General features: G+C 46.7%; 1 protein-coding gene across 1 annotated transcript in view; it reads left to right on the top strand.

The window, feature by feature from the left end:
• Positions 1–19,192, top strand: part of BAALC (BAALC binder of MAP3K1 and KLF4) — an 87,321-nt gene that overhangs the window by 64,117 nt on the left and 4,012 nt on the right. Inside the window, exon 2 of the mRNA XM_061439234.1 lies at positions 6,766–6,932. Coding sequence (XP_061295218.1) covers positions 6,766–6,932 — 167 coding nt within the window. The remainder of the gene's footprint in view (positions 1–6,765; positions 6,933–19,192) is intronic.

The raw sequence follows: 19,192 nt of genomic DNA, 5'->3' as shown, positions 1-19,192 counted from the left end.
CGTTGAGGGAATGACTTGCAGGTGGTTTCAGTGACTGAAATCTGTGATCACCTTTAACAAGGGTTAAGGAGAAATGGCCCTTTGTCCTGCTCCCCACAAGTTCCCGGCTATCTTTTTTAACTTCTATGCTCTGCCCCTCTCCCATTTCCATTTCCAAAAATAGCAAGAAACTGGCAAGAAGTCCCGGGTTGCAATTTGTCATCCAGCTTTAGACACAGCTGTTTCCCCTCTTCTGGCAAAGTCAGTGATTTGGCTTGTCTTCTGGATGGAATGAACATTTTGTGAAGGGTGTCCAAAAAGGACATACCCCAGGGGCACACAAATGTCCCTCAATTTACTGCTACAGAATTCACTGTGGAAAGAAATGGAGGTAGGCATTTTTCAGTGAACCTTCAAAACTACTAGGAGTGTTGATCTCTATGCCAGGAGCGTAGAAGTGTAGTCTTTAGAATTCCTTGCCTCAGAATCACTGGAGGTGGGGGAAGGATGGAAAGAACTTGTTAAAATGTATATTCCGGAGCCCCCAATGACTCAGAAGTTCTGGATGGGGGGTGGATGTAAGGACCTGTATTTTAACAGGGACTTTAGGTGGCTCTCTTGGGCTTCCCTTGTGGCTCAGCTGGTAAAGAATCCTCCTGCAATACAGGAGACCTGGGTTCGATCCCTGGGTTGGGAAGATCTCCTGGAGAAGGGAAAGGCTCCCCACTCCAGTATTCTGGCCTGGAGAATTCCATGGACTGTAAAGAGTCGGACACAACTGAGTGACTTTTTCTTTCACTTAGGTGGCTCTCACAAACACTAAAATTTGAGAACTGCCTCCTTGGGAGCTTTTCCTCAAAGGTAATGTGAATGAATACTTGCTGAGATCACCAGCTTTGGAAATATACAGAACCAGAGTTAAACGTCAGTTTCTTTTCCTACAAAATAAGGTTCACTCCCCAGGTCCCAGGTAGAAAAGGGCTGGCCTGGAGTAGGGATGCGGATGAAGCTCGGGGTCTAGTACAATGCAACTTTCACAACAGTGTCCCCCCAGTCTGGGTCACTTGACACCCTGTAGGGTTGCCAGATAAAATTCAAGACACCTGGTTAACTTGAATTTCAGAAAAACAAACAATAGTTTTTCAGTGTAACTGTGGCAACAATGCCAAGGTGAGTTTCCAGGGCCCAGGGGCTGCTAGGACAAGCTCCATAGAAGGATTTGGGACATTGTTCCTTGATTGACAGCCTCTGTGTCTCAGTTTCCAGCCCTTCCAGATATTCTGTGAGCTTCTCAGATTATTTAAATGAATCACTTTTCAACTTTAATTCACTGACGTCAATTTTTGTTGCTTGCAGCTATGCGCTCTGACTGATGGAGCGTCTGTAACTCCCTACTCAACAGCTTACCATCTGTTCTCTCTTACCATCACTCCTCTGAGCTCCCCTTGAAGCCACCAGGAGCCTCCTAATGGCACAGTCTCTCTGGCTTTTCTTGATTCTATACCCTTTTCTGGTGGAGGAGTGTGTAGAGGACACAGGGCACCCATGGAAACTCTACTGGAAGGGAGCTAGGAGAGTAAAGACCCTGCCTCAGTGTGCTACTGCAGAGACCCCAGCTCAATAGCTAGTGATGCCCACCAGCAAACCCAACTAGAAGCCAGTGGGCAAGGGAGCCTGTGAATATGACGCTTTTCAAATCAGAGTTCTAGGCTTGGAACAGGGTAAAGATGAGGGGAAGATCAGTGTGATGAGGCAGAAAGAATATATTGAGCATGCAGGGTATATATGCTGTCTTAGGTTTGGTTCCTTGAAGCAGAGCCTGAGATGGGGTTTGTATGCAACTGACTCCTGGAGATACTCCTGGGAGAACCATATGAGGAGGGGAGCCCGGAAAGCAGGATGGGCCAGGGAAGGGAGCTAGGCAAAGATGTATTAGTTTCAGGATGAGCCTAGTCCCAGCTTCCTCCCCTGAGTTACTTTGGAGAAAAGTTGTTTTGTAGAAATTATCCTGCTCAGCTGGGCTCTTATACACACACCGCTACACACTGTTTATTGGCCATGGGCTATACCTGACATAATCAACCAAGCCTCTCCCAGTGAGGGGGCCTCCTTTGGCCAAGGACAGGCCTTAGGAGAAGGGGGCAGGCATGAGCTATTGGCCACCAGCATGCACCACAGCTGGGGTCAGATGACTGAACCTGGGTGGGGGCACCAGTAGCATCTGTCAGAAGGACATCACCTCCTTGTTATCTCTGCATGATGAGGCAAAAATTCTTTTCCCCTTGTGCACTTTTATATTTGACAGGTTTTCTAATATTGAGTCTTATTCTTTTTGGAACTAGACACATAAAATTAAATCCACGCAGTGAAACCACCTGATCGATTGTAGGCAGAAGTAACAGTAAATGACTCCGTATTCTTGACCCCCTGCAGTGACCTCTTGACCACACTGAGCAGATGGTCCTGCTCACTGGCAATGCCAGGCCCAAGCTTGGCCCTGTTTCACTGCTTATGATCAGAGATTTTCTTGTTCATCAAGTTCAGTATGGGCTTCCCAGGTGGCTTGGTGGTAGAGTCTGCCAGCCAGTGAAGGAGATACGGGTTCAATCCCTGGGTTGGGAAGATCCGCTGGAGCAGGAAGTGGCAACCCCCTCCAGTATTCTTGTCTGGAAAATTCCATGGACAGAGGATCCTGGTGGGCTACTGTCCATGGTGTCGCAAAGAGTCAGATACAACTGAACAACTGAGCACACACACACACGCACACACATGCATCAGGCTCAGCGGGCCAGTCATTGAGCTCTTCATAGGCCCTGCTTGTGTGACTCATAGATCAAGAATGTAATTAATATGGCTAATAGAGGGGGGCACCTGAGGAGTCAAGGCAGCTGGTGCTGGACCTTAAATAATAATAAGTGCAAAGTGACATGCATGCTCAATCACTTCAGTCGTGTCTGACTCTTTGCGACCCTATGGACTGTAGCCCACCAGGCTCCTCTGTCCATGTGGATTCTCCAGGAAAAAAATACTGGAGTGGGTTGCTATGCCCTCCTCCAGGGAATCTTCCCAACCTGGGAATCAAACTCACATCTGCTGCATCTCCAGCATTGCAGGCAGATTCTTTACCCTTTGAGCCACCTGGGAAGCCCATGTGGCAAACATATTAGAACCTTAATATATGTTGTCTCGTTTAGCCCTTACAATAGCCCAGGAAGTGGGAATTATTCTTCTCATTTAAGCGTTGAGGAAGTCCCTAGACTGGGGATTAAGAAGGAGCTCTAACTTTTGTTCAGCCACCAATGAAAACTGAAAACACTAGACCAAATGAATGGCCATGTTTCTAGGAGTCGTGAGTCTCAGCAGAGACACCCAGGGAGTCAAGGGGCCGCTGAGAGGGTAGGGCTGACCATATGCACCGCAGCCACAGCAGCTCTGCCTCGATCTGCCTGTTGTCAGGACTGGCTTCCTGGGTGTGCCACCAGGGCAGCCCCACAGGGCCTGCCAGGCTCAGAAGGGGCCTGTGCATACGATTTAGTGCCCTGCAGGTGCCATCCTGAAATTCTTAATAGTTTTGTCTAAATTTGCGTTTTGTAAGTGAAATACTATGAAACAGTAGAACATGTGCCAGGAGCTTGGAGCTCTGCCTTGTGCTTGGTCCCACTTCCTGTTGCCTCTCGGCTTCTGTGGTCTCCACTGTCTGCTCTTGGCCAGTTGCTTTTCTTTTTCCCAGTCCATCACAGACAAATAAATGGTCCTATGTATATGATTAACACCCAGCTTGCAGCAATTGTGACTCACCTCGTGAGTTTGACAACACTGAAACTGGTCTATACTCTCTTCAGCCAGATAAGTTCAGTCGGACAGGTTCACCCTTGGAGGTTCCAGTGATGTCAGATTGTCATTTGTTGTTGTTGTTCAGTCGCCCAGTGTGTCCAATTCTTTGAGACCCCATGGACTGCAGCATGCCAGGCTCCCCTGTCCCTCACTATCCCCCGGAGCTTGCTCAAGTTCATGTCCATTGAGTCGGTGATGCCATCCAACCATCTCATCCTCTGTCATCCTCTTCTCCTCCTGCCCCCAATCTTTTCCAGCATCAGGGTCTTTTCCATTGAGTCGGCTTTACACATCAGGTGGCCAAAGTATTGGAGGTTCAGCCTCAGCTTCAGCATCAGTCCTTCCAATGAATATTCAGGGTTGATTTCCTTTAGGATTGACTGGTTTCATCTCCTTACAGTCCAGGGGACTATCAAGAGTCTTCTCTGGCACCACAATTCGAAAGCATCAATTCTTCCATGCTCAGCCATCTTTATGGTCCAGCTCTCACATCTGTACATTTCCAAATGCTTGTGTTCAGTTCTTATAGTTATCCCACAGCAGACCAGTAACAACAGTGGACCATGATAAAAAGCTCTGCTTTAGACTCTTCTGTGGGTGTCAGGATCCTGGAATTACCCGTCCAAATCACACAGACCTGCTTCCAGGGTCTTCATGGGCCTCTTCACCTGAGTCATTCTCCCGGTTTGCATTTCCCTAGGCCAAGGGGCAGCTGTTTGCAGGGGGCAGTGGGGATGGAGATTGAATATGTATGCTGGGGTGTCTACATATGCATTTGAAGCACTGCTGGTGCAGGATGGAGGGAGGATGGGAAGAGAAGGGGGGCAGGCTGCCAGCTGGTGGAGGAAGAGGAGCACAAAGATTTGGAGTGAGCCCAGCTGAAGGAATCCAGCCATTTCTCGACACATCTGGACCTTATCCAGAGTGCCTGCCAGTCAGGAAACTTTCGATCAGGCATCTTCCATTTTGACTAACAGTGTTTTGAATGCGGATTTCTATCCTGTGGGCATGGTCAGGAGCCTCCTAGCACTTTGCAGAGCAGGTGGGGGGCATGTGGACGTGTGTGTCCTTCAGGTCCCTCCCTTAGCTGCACGGAGACTGCAGCCTCCTCAGCTCTGCCCACCCTCTCTTAGTGTATCCGATACACGGCTTCTGATGCCTGCCTCATGTCAGATTTCTCAACACTCTGGGAAAGGACTTTGTTTATTTTCCTTAAGTTTGAAAGCAAACACCCCAAAAGTAAGACCCCAAAGTAACACCCCAACACCCCAAAAGTAAGACAGGCAAATGACTCGAAAATTTAAACACACACACACAATTAGCCAATAGGCATATATCTTATGTTTACATTTTATTTGTAAAGGATATTATGAATGATCCAAATGAACAGCTGGATAAAGAGGTACACAGGGCAGAATCTGAAAGAGTTCTAAGCACAGGATCTGAGCTGTGGAGTTGCAGTTGCCACCCTCCCAGCATCTGTATGCTTTCACCAACTTGGAAGCTCCCCCAAACGCTGTCACAAAGGGATGTTTAGGGAGGTTTAATCATGTAGGCATCATCAGTTACTAACTCAAGTCTCCAGTCCCTCTCCCCTCACCAGAGGTTGGAAGGTGGGGCTGAAAGTTCCAAGTTCCTACTCAAGGTCAGGTCTTCCTGGCAACCAGCCCTCACCCTGACCTAGGGGGCCACCAGGAGTTGCCTCCTTATAACAAATAGTGCTCCTCTCTTTCCTGTCACTCATGAAATTCCAAGGAATTTGGGAGCTCTGTGTCATGAAATGTGAGCAAATACAAAATGCTGTCACCGAAGGTGCTGCTATCCCGCGTTATTACTCGGGAAATGACAAGGGTTTTAGGAGCTCTGTGCCGGGAACTGGGGATGAAGACCAAATATATGTTTCTTTTTGTATCACAGTGTCCTACCCTCACAGACCGCTCTGTCATTGCCGACTGGCCTTGGAGGAGTAGAATGACTGGCCTGCCCGGCTGCCCTTGGCCTCCCTGTGGTCATCACAGCCTCTGCTGTCTTCCTGTCTCCCCCTTGCCACCCCCACCCCCAGTGCTCCCTGGACCACTTTTGTCTTTTCAATTAAATACTCTTTATCCATGAATTCCTCTCTGTAGTCCTCCTCTTGTTTTTCTTTTTCCTTTTTTTGTGGCCTCCCCACACAACTTGTGGGATCTTAGTTCCCTGACTGACCAGGGATTGAACCCTCGCCCTCAGCAGTGACAGCTCGGAGTCCTAACCACTGGACCACCAGGGAATTCCACCCTCTTGCTTTTCACTGAGGCCATATTTAAACTTCATTCTGTCATTTCTTGGCCTTCCCTGGGAGGAACCACATACTCAGTCCAACACCTTGAAATGGAATTATGTAAAAAAACAATGTGTTACCTTCAAACTAGTAATCTCACCTCTAGGAATTTATCCTAGGAGATAATTAAGAATAAAACTTTAGCCCCACTGGCTTTCATCACTGTAACATTTGATATGAAAAGGTAAAAATAAATATCCAATTAGAGGGCATTAGTTAAATAAATAGTGACATATCCAAGGTGTATGGCAGAATACTTAAGGGTGTGGGAAAATGTCAATGATGTATTATTAAGTAATAATTTGAGGTTACAAAGTTATTTTAAAGTCTCAGTTTTGTAAAAACAGGGACTTGCCTGGTGGTTAAGACTACGGGCTTTCAACACACGGGGGTTACAGGTTCGATCCCTGGTCAGGGAAATAAGACTGCACATGGTCTTGTGGTCAAAAATTATTTTTTAAATTTTTTTAAAAAAGAAGAGGAAAAAACCCACACGGGTTCTTACAGAAAATGTAGCTCTGCATGATGGGATTTCTAGGTGACATTTATTTCTTCATTTCTGCTGTCTTGGGGATTGTTTGCAGCAACTGCCATGGGCAAGACTCTAGTCCCATGTTCTGCTTCCCTCCCCGAAGGTGTGCTGGAAGATGGCATGACCTCCAACGGCATGCCCCGATCGACAGCCCCGAGTGGAATATCCAACCCAGAGAAGAAGATGAGCTGTGGGACCCAGTGCCCGAATCCTCAGAGCCTCAGCTCAGGCCCCCTGACCCAGAAACAGAACGGCCTCCAGACCGCAGAGGTAGGTCACAGCCGCGGAACGGACGAGAAGGTTGCTTTCGGGCAGAGCCATGCTGAGACTGCACCCACGGAAGCGGCCGTGATGGCTCACCTTGCCAAAGGAAATTCTCCACCCACCCGTGTGAAAATCGTTGCAAAGAAAACAGCAGGGCCCCACCTCCCACCCCCTGCCTTGAGGGCTGCTGTGTTTGGTTGAATGAGCGGAAATGGATCCTTGATATTTGGGCTCTAGAGGAAGTGTGTGTTTGTTTAAATACAGCTTTGTTCAAGGGTCTCCTTTGCTGTCTCATCTTGATAGTGAGGACTGTACTGGTTGCAGGAACTAGTCTCACGCCAGGCAGTCGGCGTCACAGGGCTTGGCAGGGAACAAGACCAGAGCCCAGCATGTAGGAGACAAGCCTGGAGTCTTACCTCACCCTCCAGCCAGGCGGACAGCAGAAGGGTCCCCCGGGGGGATCCTGTTGTATGATGTGGTGACGGCACCCCCCCACACTGTTGCTATTGGAGATGGAGTGGGGCTGCAGAGTCCCTGGACCTAGCTGGCATCCTTTCTGATTCTTTCTTTTCTCTCAGAGCCGTTCTTGGGAAGGACTCTTCCTGCTGCTGCTCCTGACTGCTCCTTAGCAGACCAGCATGGGGGTCTGCAGTCTTTCCTCCCTTGCCCCCAACTCCATTCCTCCCTCTCACTTCCTCACCATCCCCCATAACCCACTTCAAAGTCCGCTACTTACCTGCTCACTCAATACCTGTCTTTCCCGTCTCCCCTGTCAAAACTTACTGGTCCTATCCCTCAGGCCAGTGCCATCTATTGGATGTCTGAAGATCCAACTGGATTATCTAATGATAGAATTCTTGCCCACATCAGTGAGTTGCCTTTCTAAGCTTTGGTCAGAAAACCTGTTGCAAGTTGAGCTCCAATACTCCTGGACTAAGTGGCTTTGCAGAAATCACTCAGTCTCCCAGAGTCTCAGGATCCTTATCCACACAATGGAAATGATACCAAAATGAGAGAACAGACGGGCCTGCTCTTTGGGAACTGAGAAGTGCGGTGAGAAAGGCAGTAAGGATTCAACAGAGGCTGGTGAGACACCCAGCACCACAACCCTGAGAAAGGAAACACTGATGGTAGTTCTTCAGACACACAGAGGGTCCTGTCTGGTGAGTAGATTTGAGGGCAGCGGTGGCCTTCCTGGGGTCCTGTATGGTCTGCTTTCTTTGTGCATAAGCTGACCTTCTAGAGGCCCAAGCATCATTGCCATCTCCCAAGGCAGTCTGGGTCCCACAGAACGACGCCCAGAAGCTCAGTCACTGCTCTCGGTCAGGCCCTGACTTTTGTTCCCCAGCCTGCTCCCCACACCGCACCCTCGCCTTTTGAGCCAAGATGAGCACCAAAGGGAGGAAGCAGCTTCGCCCGGTGTGAGTGTGCCTTCACTTTAAAATCCATCACTTTAAAATTGTGTTGTGCAGTTTATACAGTGCTTTTAGGTCTTCTGGGCTTCTCAGGTGGCTCAGTGGTAAAGAATCCACCTGCCAGTGCAGGAAATGTAGGTTTGATCCCTGGGTCAGGAAGATCTCCTGGAGGAAGAAATGACAACCCACTCCAGTGTTCTTGCCTGGAGAATCCCAAGGACAGAGGAGCCTGGTGGGCTATACTCCATGTGGTCACAAAGAGTCAGACACGACTGAGCACGCACGCTTTAGGTCTACTGGCTCATTCATTCCACCCAAGAGTGTGTAAAGAGTGTGTAAAGCATCATCCCATTTTATAGACAAGGAAACTGAAATTCACTTGATCGATGACATGAATAGGTCTGATAAGTGCTAGAGATGGGTGTCAGTAACATTAAATTGAAACAAGTGACTATAAGAAAAATAGAGCAGATAGATCTTAAAGTCCTTTTTTTGTTGAAGAATAATGTATTAGTCAGCTATTGCCACAATAATGCTGCATGACAAAGCAAGTCAACATTCAGTGACTTAAAACAGGAATCTTTCTCCTCTCAATCAACCACAACTTGAATGGCTAGACCTGACTTCAGGCTCCAGGTCTAGCTTAGTCTGTTCCATGTATATTATTCTGGGAATCAGGCTAAAAGAGCAGCAGCTGTCTGGGATTTATTATGCCTGTGGGAAACCCAAGAGGGCAAACCCATTTCATGTCACTGCTCCCATCAGACCCTCCAACCTCCTATTGGTCAAAGTAAGTCACACAGACAAACCCAACATCAGCAAGACAAGGAAGTGGAGTCTGTCTGCAGTGGATAGACAGTAAAGGATTAGCAATCTACTACATGCAGCATATGTATAGAAAAATGCTCAAGTCAGTCCTAAGTGCGATGAATTTTAATAAGGCGACACACACATGTAACCATCATCTGTAAGGAGACACAGAACAGCATCATTACTCCAAGTATCCTGTGTGCCCCTCACCATAGGGACTCGGATGTGCCTGTCACCATCCACCCCGTAACATAACCACTCTCCGACATCTAGCATTAGAGATCAGTTTTGTTTATTTTTGACTTTTATAAATGGAATCATATAGTATGTGCTCTTTTGGGTCCAGCTTCTTTCGTTCAGCATTATGCTAGTGGGAATTATCCATGGTGCTGTGAGTTGCAAAAATTTCCTCATCTCCACTGCCATGTATATTCCGTTAAATGAATACACCACAATTTAACTCGTACTTGAAGGACATTTGGGTTGTTTCCAGTTTAGGGCTGTTGTGAACAATACAGCTGTTAATGTTCTTTTTTAAAATTAATTTTTATTAGAGCAAAGGTGATTGCAGCCATGAAATTAAAAAAGACGCTTACTCCTTGGAAGGAAAGTTATGACCAACCTAGATAGCATATTCAAAAGCAGAGACGTTACTTTGCCAACAAAGGTCCGTCTAGTCAAGGCTATGGTTTTTCCAGTGGTCATGTATGGATGTGAGAGTTGGACTGTGAAGAAGGCTGAGGGCTGAAGAATTGATGCTTTTGAACTGTGGTGTTGTAGAAGACTCTTGAGAATCCCTTGGACTGCAAGGAGATCCAACCAGTCCATTCTAAAGGAGATCAGTCCTGGGTGTTCTTTGGAAGGAATGATGCTAAAGCTGAAACTCCAGTACTTAGGCCACCTCATGCGAAGTGTTGACTCACTGGAAAAGACTCTGATGCTGGGAGGGATTGGGGTCAGGAGGAGAAGGGGATAACAGAGGATGAGATGGTTGGATGGCATCACCGACTCGATGGACGTGAGTTTGAGTGAACTCTGGGAGTTGGTGATGGACAGGGAGGCCTGACGTGCTGCAGTTCATGGGGTCGCAAAGAGTCGGACACGACTGAGCGACTGAACTGGACTGACTGATAGTTGCTTAAAGTGAATGTTACATATATACACATATATTTAGTCTTTTTTGTATTCTTTTTTTCTTTTTGTCCACATCGTGTGGTATGTGTGATCTTAGTTCCCTGACCAGGGATTGAACCTGTGTCCCCTGCACTGGGAGCTGGGAGTTTTAACCACTGGACCACCAGGGAAGTCCCAACTGTTAACATGCTTGTGCCCTTTGGTAGACATTCCCTTCCCTGGGGTATATACCCAGAAGTAGAATTCCTGGCTCATAGGATGGGTACATATTTGACTTTAACAGATACTGACACAGTTTTCCAAAAGTGGTTATATCACTTAACATGCTAACTGGCAGCAGATGAGTTCCAGTTGGGGACCATAAGAATGTAAGGCCAGTAAGCTGTGCTTAGTCCCATCTTTCTTAGGTCTTCTACATGCAGCCTGGGGTCTAAGCACCTCGTCATATCCTCGATCCTCACAGTGTGGGTATTGTTGTCTCCACTGTACAGATAAGCATGGAGCCTCGGGTGCTTCAGGAGAGCTCTCCCCACTGTGTGGTAGTTAAAAGGGGGCCGGGTAGAGCCCACCCTCCCTAGGCTCCAGCCGTACTGAAAACTGTGTCGCTGGGAGTAAGGACCACACATCTGAGCAATAGGACCAACACAGCGGGGGGAGGCGGGGGATGGCACACACTGACAAGCCCAACACACAGCTTTTGTGTTTTCAGATTCAGTGAACAACGCTGTGTACTAAGTATTTCCAAAATAAGATCAAGGAGCAGATAGCTTCAGTTTTAAGCTTCAGACAATTACTGAAGTGTATCAGTGGTCTTCCTTTCCTGAGACCTCACCAGCTACAAGTTGTCCTGACTTCCTCAAGGGCAAAGGTTTCTACCAAAGGTGTCAGCTTACAAGACAGGCCCACTTCTGATTGAAGCTTCTGTTGACACAGCTGAGAGCTGTGTCAACAGAATCTGCTTTAAAAAAAAAAAAATCTAAAAAAAATCTGCTTAAAAAAAAAAGTAGAATCTGCTTAAAAAAAAAAAAAAAAAGATTGGGCTTCCCTGGTGGTCTAGTGGTTAAGAATCTGCCTGCCAGTGCAAGGGACGGCAGTTCGATCCCTGGTCCTGGAAGATCCCACATGCCAGAGAGCAACTAAAGCTTGTGTGCCTCAGTGACTGAGCTGCTGTAACTAGACAAAGCCTGCATACAGTAACAAAGACCCAGCACAGCCAAAAAATACACAAATACATAAATCTTTTAAATAAAGAGAAAACGATTTTCTTCCTATTCCATCTAGGGCTTTTGACACACCGTCTCTTCCTGGCGTGTCTCCTACACCAGGCTAGAGCTTCCTGCGTTTTCTGTGTCTGGCTCAGGCAGTATCCACTGGCCTCTTCCAATCTGCCTTTGGCTCCCCCAAGACCACCTGTTAGTACTTCACAGCATTCCCCTGGACATCATCGGGCCACCAGCTAATGGTTCTTGGGCACTTTTTTAAAGCTTCCCCTCTCCAGAAGAACCTGTTCATGAAGCATGCGTCATCATGCCCATGTCTACTCAGTGTTCCGGTTCAGACTGACAGACCGTGTTTGTGGGTTAAAGGCAATCCTCCCCTGGTCTGGAAAATTTCCTCACTGGGTTGTGTAAGAACGTTTTGGATTCATTCATCTGATGCTCACCCACTGAGTGCTGTCTGGGTGCCTGCCAGGCACTGTTCTGATGCCAAGGGTCCAGGAGAGGAAGAGGCAGCTGCCGATTTTAATGGCACTGAGCCTGGGGAGGCAGATAATACAGGGTAAATGAACAAAGCCTTACGGATTCGAAATGGTGCTGCGAAGGAAATGAAAGGTCACTGATAGGGGATGGTAGTTCAGCTCAGTTCAGTCGCTCAGTCATGTTGGACTCTTTGAGACCCCATGAACCGCAGGACTCCAGGCCTCCCTGTCCATCACCAACTCCCGGAGTCCGCCCAAACCCATGTCCATCGAGTCGGTGATGCCATCCAACCATCTCATCCTCTGTCGTCCCCTTCTCCTCCCTACTCGATTTAACGCAGACGTGATCCCACAGTTCAGATCGCTTTCCGAAGGGTGATGGGGCAGCTGACGCCTATGAGCAGCCGCACCTCGCATTCGGAGCCCTGCTCCAATCCACGCCCCATCAGACCAACCACATCTTTCTTTCAGTTCCCGCTGGCCTCTGTCTCATGCCTGGTGTTAATAGGTGATAACTGGCAGAAAGAATGTGACAGAAGTGATGCTTCACGAGTCGGAACTGTCTCAGTGGGGCGCTCTTTCTTTCTCTATTAAACCTTGATTTGCTCCAGTCACCTGGGACCTTTTTGACTGAAGAGCAGCTGATAGATCATCGGCTGTCTCCTCCCCACCCCTCCCTGAGCCCAGCAGACAACACATGGGGAGCTCTGTAGCTGCTTGTTCTCTCCTGCCAATGAATTGCTCAGGAGCTCAGGGCCACCTCCAGACATGACTCTCCAACACATTTCTTCAGGCTGAGGACTCCTGTTTTCTCCTCCAGAGCTGTCTCAAGTATTCAGCTAAGGTAGAGAAGTGAATATGGATGTAGCTCTGGGCACACGAAACTGGTCTGTGGCCGGCCTCCCAGTGGAGCCTTCACATCCTCAGAAGCTTCATCTTTTTGGGTTTGCTTTATTATTCTCGGCAGAGTAGCCAGACCTTGACAAACAAATTAGCCGATGCCTAGACTGGTTCTCGGCTAGGTAGCCTCTCCTTTCTTTGCTCCCAGCCCCCTCCTCTCTCCAGTGTCTAATTGTCAGCAAGGCTTGGCATGGTCCAGGAAAGGTAGCTGGAGCCTCAGAGATGTGGATGTGACCAGAGGCGGGGGTGGGGGGGCATAATCCCGAAAGGAGGATGAAACCAACCCAGAATCTCTCCTGGTGGTGGTAATGTAAGATCCATGAGGAGAGTTTGGAAAGGAAATGTGAGTTTCTCTTAGAGAAACAAAAACATGATGTTAAAAGGAGAGAGAGGGAAAAAAAAAAGGCGCATTTAGGACAACAAGAGAGGAAGACCCTGTAGAAGGGGCCTCCTTTGATGCATGTTCTAGTTTGAACCTGGGAAAAGGAAGCAAAGTAGCAATTTAGGGGTGGGGGTGTGTGTGTGTGTGGTGATTTCCACAATTGCATGTATATATTAGCTGCTACCTTATGTAGATGAAGAATTGCAAGACTCGCTGTTCACCTAAGGGTCTGCAGGGTAACCAATTTGATTAGAAGACTCTCAGGACAGAGATGGAGAAGGAAATGGCAACCCACTCTAGTATTCTTGCCTAGAGAATCCTATGGACGGAGGAGCCTGGTGGGCTGCTGTCCACAGGGTTGCACAGAGTCAGACACGACTGAAGCAACTTAGCAGGCATGCATGCATTGGAGAAGGAAATGGCAGCCCACTCCATATTCTTGCCTGGAGAATCCCAGGGATGGAGGAGCCTGATGGGCTGCCATCTATGGGGTTGCACAGAGTCGGACACGACTGAAGCGACTTAGCGGCAGCAGCAGCAGGGCAGAGACCTTCTTATTCTCTTTTGTATTCTTCCATTGTCCCCTGAGCCTGCTTCAGGAGTGTGCACCTAGCATGTACTCATGGATTGGTTTTTAATTGATTTTTTAATTGGAGGAAAATCACTTTACAAATTTTGATGGTTTTTGTCCTACAACAACACAAATCAGCCACAAGTACACATATATAGCCTCTCTCCACTCCCCTCACCCCACTCCTCTAGATCATCAGAGTACCTGTGCTATACAACAATATCCCGAGGCTGTTATACAGAGTGAAGTAAGTCAGAAAGAGAAAAACAAATATGGTATATTAACTCACCGATTGCTGATGAATGTGGTTGGCCTGGGACTTCATTAAGACTAGAAAGACTTCCCACGGGTCCACTCCCAACTCACCCCACCCCACCCCCCGTGCTACCATCATATGATTGATGACTGTTCCCTTGGAGCCAGCTGCTTTTCTAAAGCAGGTTCTACTGCCCTCCTAGTGTTTGATCTATCTGAGGTTTAAGTTGAAAAGCAACAACTTCTTTTGGCACCAGATACCTGATAAATAAAAACCCCTAGACTTAGGTAGCCTAAATTAGCGCAAGTGGCTGTGTTCTGTGTAGGATTTGCTTTAGATTTGGGGAGCTCTTGAGAATTTTGCCCAAGTCATGGTCTGACCCATGCCTCTGGAGGCTAGTGTCCTGGCCCTTGGTGGAGTTGCTGAGATCAAATGTTTCCTGAACAAGCTCGTGTTAATGCCACCCTGGAGAAGGAAATGGCAACCCACTCCCGTATTCTTGCCTGGAGAACTCCATGGACACAGGAGCCTGGCAGGCTACAGTCCATGGGGTTGCAGAGAGTAGGACACGAATGAGCAGCTAACATAACATAACATATTGAGAGTTTTGCCCAAGACATGGTCTGACTCCTGTCTTTGGAGGCTAGTATCTTGGCTCTCGATGGAGTTGCTGAGATCAAATGTTTTCTGAACAACCTCACATTAATGCCAGTGAAGCAGCAGCAAATAAATTCCTGGAACTGGGGGAACAGCTAGAAGTCTGTTCTTGTGTGTCTCCTTTTAATGGGGCATGATGGAAAAGAAGAAAAATGTCTTGAGTTGTAGCTGTCAAGGCTCAAGCTTTCATCTTTTGGGAAGGCGGAGAGGAAGAACCAACATTTCAGTGTCTACTGTGAACAGACACCCTGTGTATATACATGGCATTATCTTTAACCCTCACAGTGATAAGTGGTCCGTAGCATCATTCATTCTCCAGCTGGGAAAACAGGCTTGGAAAGGTAAGGCCAGCATGGCACAGGGAGTAGTATCTGGCTGTGCTGGAGTTCAAATCCAGGTCTGTCTGCCTCCAAACTCTACGGTTTTCGTCCCATTTCCTGAAACAAAATGGTGGAGAATTTAGTGTGAGTGCTGACAATTGCAGGAATCTATATGTGAGACCCAAAGCCCACATCTACCCTCCTACCATCTTTAGTTCAACTCACCACCCCTGTTGACATTGTGAAAGAAAGTGAAAGTAAAAGTCATTCAGTTGTGTCCAGCTTTTTGCGACCCCATGGACTGTAGCCTGCCAAGTTCCTCTGTCCATGGAATTCTCCAGGCAAGAATACTGGAGTACATAGCCATTCCCTTCTCCAGGGGATCTTCCCAACCCAGGGATCAAACCCAGGTCTTCCTGCATTATAGGCAGATTCTTTGCCTGTTGACGCTGACTTTGGGCAAATTGCTTTAGCCTGAGTGACTTCAGCTGCCTCCTCAGAAAAAGAGAACACAGCTGCATTGCTGGCCGTCTTTCAGGGATGGCCCAAGGAGCAATTAATAATGAGCATGATTGAAATCCTGTAGGAAAGTTCTAGAATGTTTAGGCAGGGCAATGCAAACAGGTTCTCCTGCCAGGGATTTTTTTTCCTCTTTCTTTCTGAAGATGTATCTTTACATTTATGTCCTTCATCAGATTGTCAGGTGTCTGTTATGTGATAAGCACTAAATTAGATGCTGGGAATACCAGACTGGGTCACTACCCCCTTGAAGTTTTAATCTAATGAAGATGTAAAAATAAGCATGTAAACAAGCAGATAAATAGATAACCCAATCTCTGGTTAAAGGCCAAGAAGAAAGTACAGAGTACCAGGAGAGGAAATGAGACAGCCCCATACTGTGTCTGCTTAGAAAATCCCTTCAACACCCCTTAAGAAATGATTAGCTGTGATCACCTCTGGCGAAAGCACGGTGTGGCCCCAGCATGGGAGCAAGTGTTGCTCGTCACTCTGCCCTTCCCTACTCTGTGGATTTCTTTTTACCATAATTACATATCGTTTTTATAATTTATAAAAAATACTAGTTACATAGAACATTGGTGTCTGATAAATTGTGATCTCACGGACTTCCAGGTGGTCCAGTGGTTAAGAATCCACCTGCCAATGCAGGGATCGCCGGTTAGGTCCCTGGTTGGGGAACCAGGCCGCATAGCAACTAAGTCTGTGCTCTGCAACTAGGGAAGCCAGTGCAATGAGAAGCGCGTGCACTGCAGCAAAAAGCAGCCCTGCTCACTGCAACTAGAGAAAGCTCGTGCACAGCAGTGAAGACGCAGCACAGTCACCAATCAATAAATACATTTTCAAAAAACATTTTGATCTCAGGAAGCCTTGTTTTTCTTCATTGTCTACAAGGACCTGCAAAAAGGTCAGTACAGCCCTGGTAGGTATATTCGTGGAGTCAAATTAAAGCAAAGAACATCACCATTTCCATTTGGGAGAAAAGTGAGAAAAGGCTGAGGAGATGTAGCTGCCCTCTTGAGTTCAGGTCTCCTTTTGTGGGAATGAGCTGGCTCATTGACTTTTAAAACCCTGAAAGAAACACATCCATCTGCCAGGAAGTTATCACAGTCAGTCTGGTTACCCTTGAGAAATGGCAGCCAGTAAGTTACTATTAATTAAAAAGGCAATATCGAGAGGACTAAAATCTATGATTCTAAACCTGCAGAAATTAAAACGAGGCGAGGGGAAAATAGAAAAGCTGTAAAACTGGGCAAGAAACAAGAGTGTGGCCATTAACAAAAGCCAGTGGTGATAAAACTCACAAGACAAGAATTTTAAAAGTGGAAGGATTGAATTAACAGACAGCCACAGAAGGAAAAGGTGCCAAACAGGCTTCTCTCAGCATTGAGTTGAAGACCATAAGATTTTCTTTTTTAAGCCAATAATTGCAATAGGGACACATTTTGCTTTCCTGTCACTGAATAGAGAGAGTTGGCTGTTAAATTAAAAGGCTCAGATGGCTAAAAACCTCATCAGAGGCGGAAATATCTGTGTCATACAAAACGCCATGGTCCCAGAAGCACAAGTGGTGTAATTATTCTGTGTATCTATATAGCTCTTCTCAGAAGGGGGCTTGCTTCTTGGAACTTCTAGACAAACTCCCTGGCCTTGTGGTTCTCTTTCTCATTCATCTTCTTTGTCCCTCTCATTTGGGCTTCAAATCTGAGGTTTCCAAGCTGTAACTACATTTGAGCAACTGCCAACCTCCTAGATAATTGTGCCATTATAAAAAGGGTGGTTGCCTCTCTGAGGTCTCAGACTCGGAAGTTTCTCTTTGCTGTTTTAAGTCAATGCACTGTTGTTCTAATTGTTTCATTTGTCATATTAAATATACTGTAATTATTTGAAAGTGGATTTGTTTATGGCTTGGAATTGTCTGTGCCCATTATTAGAATGCAGAACTCCAGTTTGTCCTTTATTCAAAGACAGATCTTATAGAGTTATTATTATTGTTGGTATTTAGAAGTAGCCCCACCAACAGTGTTCTGGCCTGGAGAATTCCATGGACTGTATAGTCATGGGGTTGCAAAGAGTTGGACACGACTGAGCGACTTTCACTTTCACCAGTAGTGATGGTTTCAGTAGAACAAGAAAGATTCCCAGAATGTGGGATTTTGTTTGAAGACGGTCTTGGGCAAGCCAGGAGAAGTCGATCACCCTACTAATGCTAAGTGACATGCTTAATTCTCTCCGAAACCCTCCTTACAAAAACCACTAAGAAACAAGCATTATTCCCCCTTTCAGATAAGGGAGGGGAGTTTCAGAGGTTAAAGCAATGTCTTGTACAGCTTGTTGATTAGTTGCTAAGCCGTGTCCAACTCTTTTGCGACCCTGTGGACTGTAGCCCGCTCTTAATAATGGCAAAGCCTCATGCCAAGTCTATCTGGCTCCCAAAGCTTGTCCTTTGAACGTCTTCATTGTCAGGCTTTTGATTTACAGATTTAAGAAATTGCCCCATGGACTTCCCTGGTTGTCCAGAGGCTGGGACTCAGGGCTCCCAATGCAGTGGGCGGGTTTGATCCCTAGTCAGGGAATTAGATCCCACCTGCCTCAACTGCTGCCATTAAAGATTCCATATGCCACCACAAAGACAGAAGACTCAGCACAACCGAATAAATTTTTTTTAATTGCTCCAGTGTACTTGAGATGCAAAGTGTACATATTCTGCGGCTTTTCTGGGAATGACTGTTTTGTAGCCTTTAACTCTTAAACAGGCTGAAAAACTAACGATCATCTAACTATTAAATGTTGCCTGGATTTTTTTAATCTTATGAAGGCAGATTGAACCATGGAGCAAGAGCACTTTCTGTGTAGAATTTTTAATAACTTTGTGAAACCTTGCCAATAACTCTAAAGAAAAGCAGTTCTACAGTTTAGAAAGTTTACATTTCCATTCTGGAAAGCTCTCTTACTGCCTACTGGTTTGATGGGAATGCCGCCCTCCACTTGGCTCATTTCAAATAAGGCCTCTGTGTCTCTCCTCCGTGCTGCAGTCCTCTGAGCTTTTATGCAATAACACCCAAAATTGAAGTCAGATGGAATCAACCTATATTTCGGAAACAAAAGTGGTTGTGGGACTCTATGGGCTTTCTGCTTTTAGGGAAAAAATAAACCCATAAGTCACTGCTAGGCCCTAGTGCCAGTTCAGGTGTGGAGGAGCTTAATGAAAAGTGAAAGCGTCAGTCGCTCAGTTGTGTCTGACTCTTTGCAACCCCATGGGCTGTAGCCCACCAGGCTCCTCTGTCCATGGAATTCTCCAGGCAAGCATACTAGTGTGGGTAGCTATTCCCCTCTCCAGGGAATCTTCCAGACCCAGGGATCAAACCTGGGTCTCCTGCAATGCAGGCAAAATTATCTACCATTTGAGCCACCAGGGAAGCCCCAAGTGCAAGACTAAATTCTTAGACAGTATTGACTACTGATAGTTAAAGAAAGGGTACATTCTCAGATATGTGGTGTTTATTCATTCATTCACCCATTCGTTCAACCAAAGTTAAATTGAAGGCCTTCTATATCTCAGATTATGCTAGGTGCTGGGAACTTGATGAGGAAAACACTGAAATC

The sequence above is a fragment of the Bos javanicus genome, chromosome 14 (genome assembly GCF_032452875.1).
Source record: "Bos javanicus breed banteng chromosome 14, ARS-OSU_banteng_1.0, whole genome shotgun sequence".
Lineage (NCBI taxonomy): Eukaryota > Metazoa > Chordata > Mammalia > Artiodactyla > Bovidae > Bos > Bos javanicus.
This window is presented reverse-complemented; position numbering and strand designations above follow the sequence as displayed.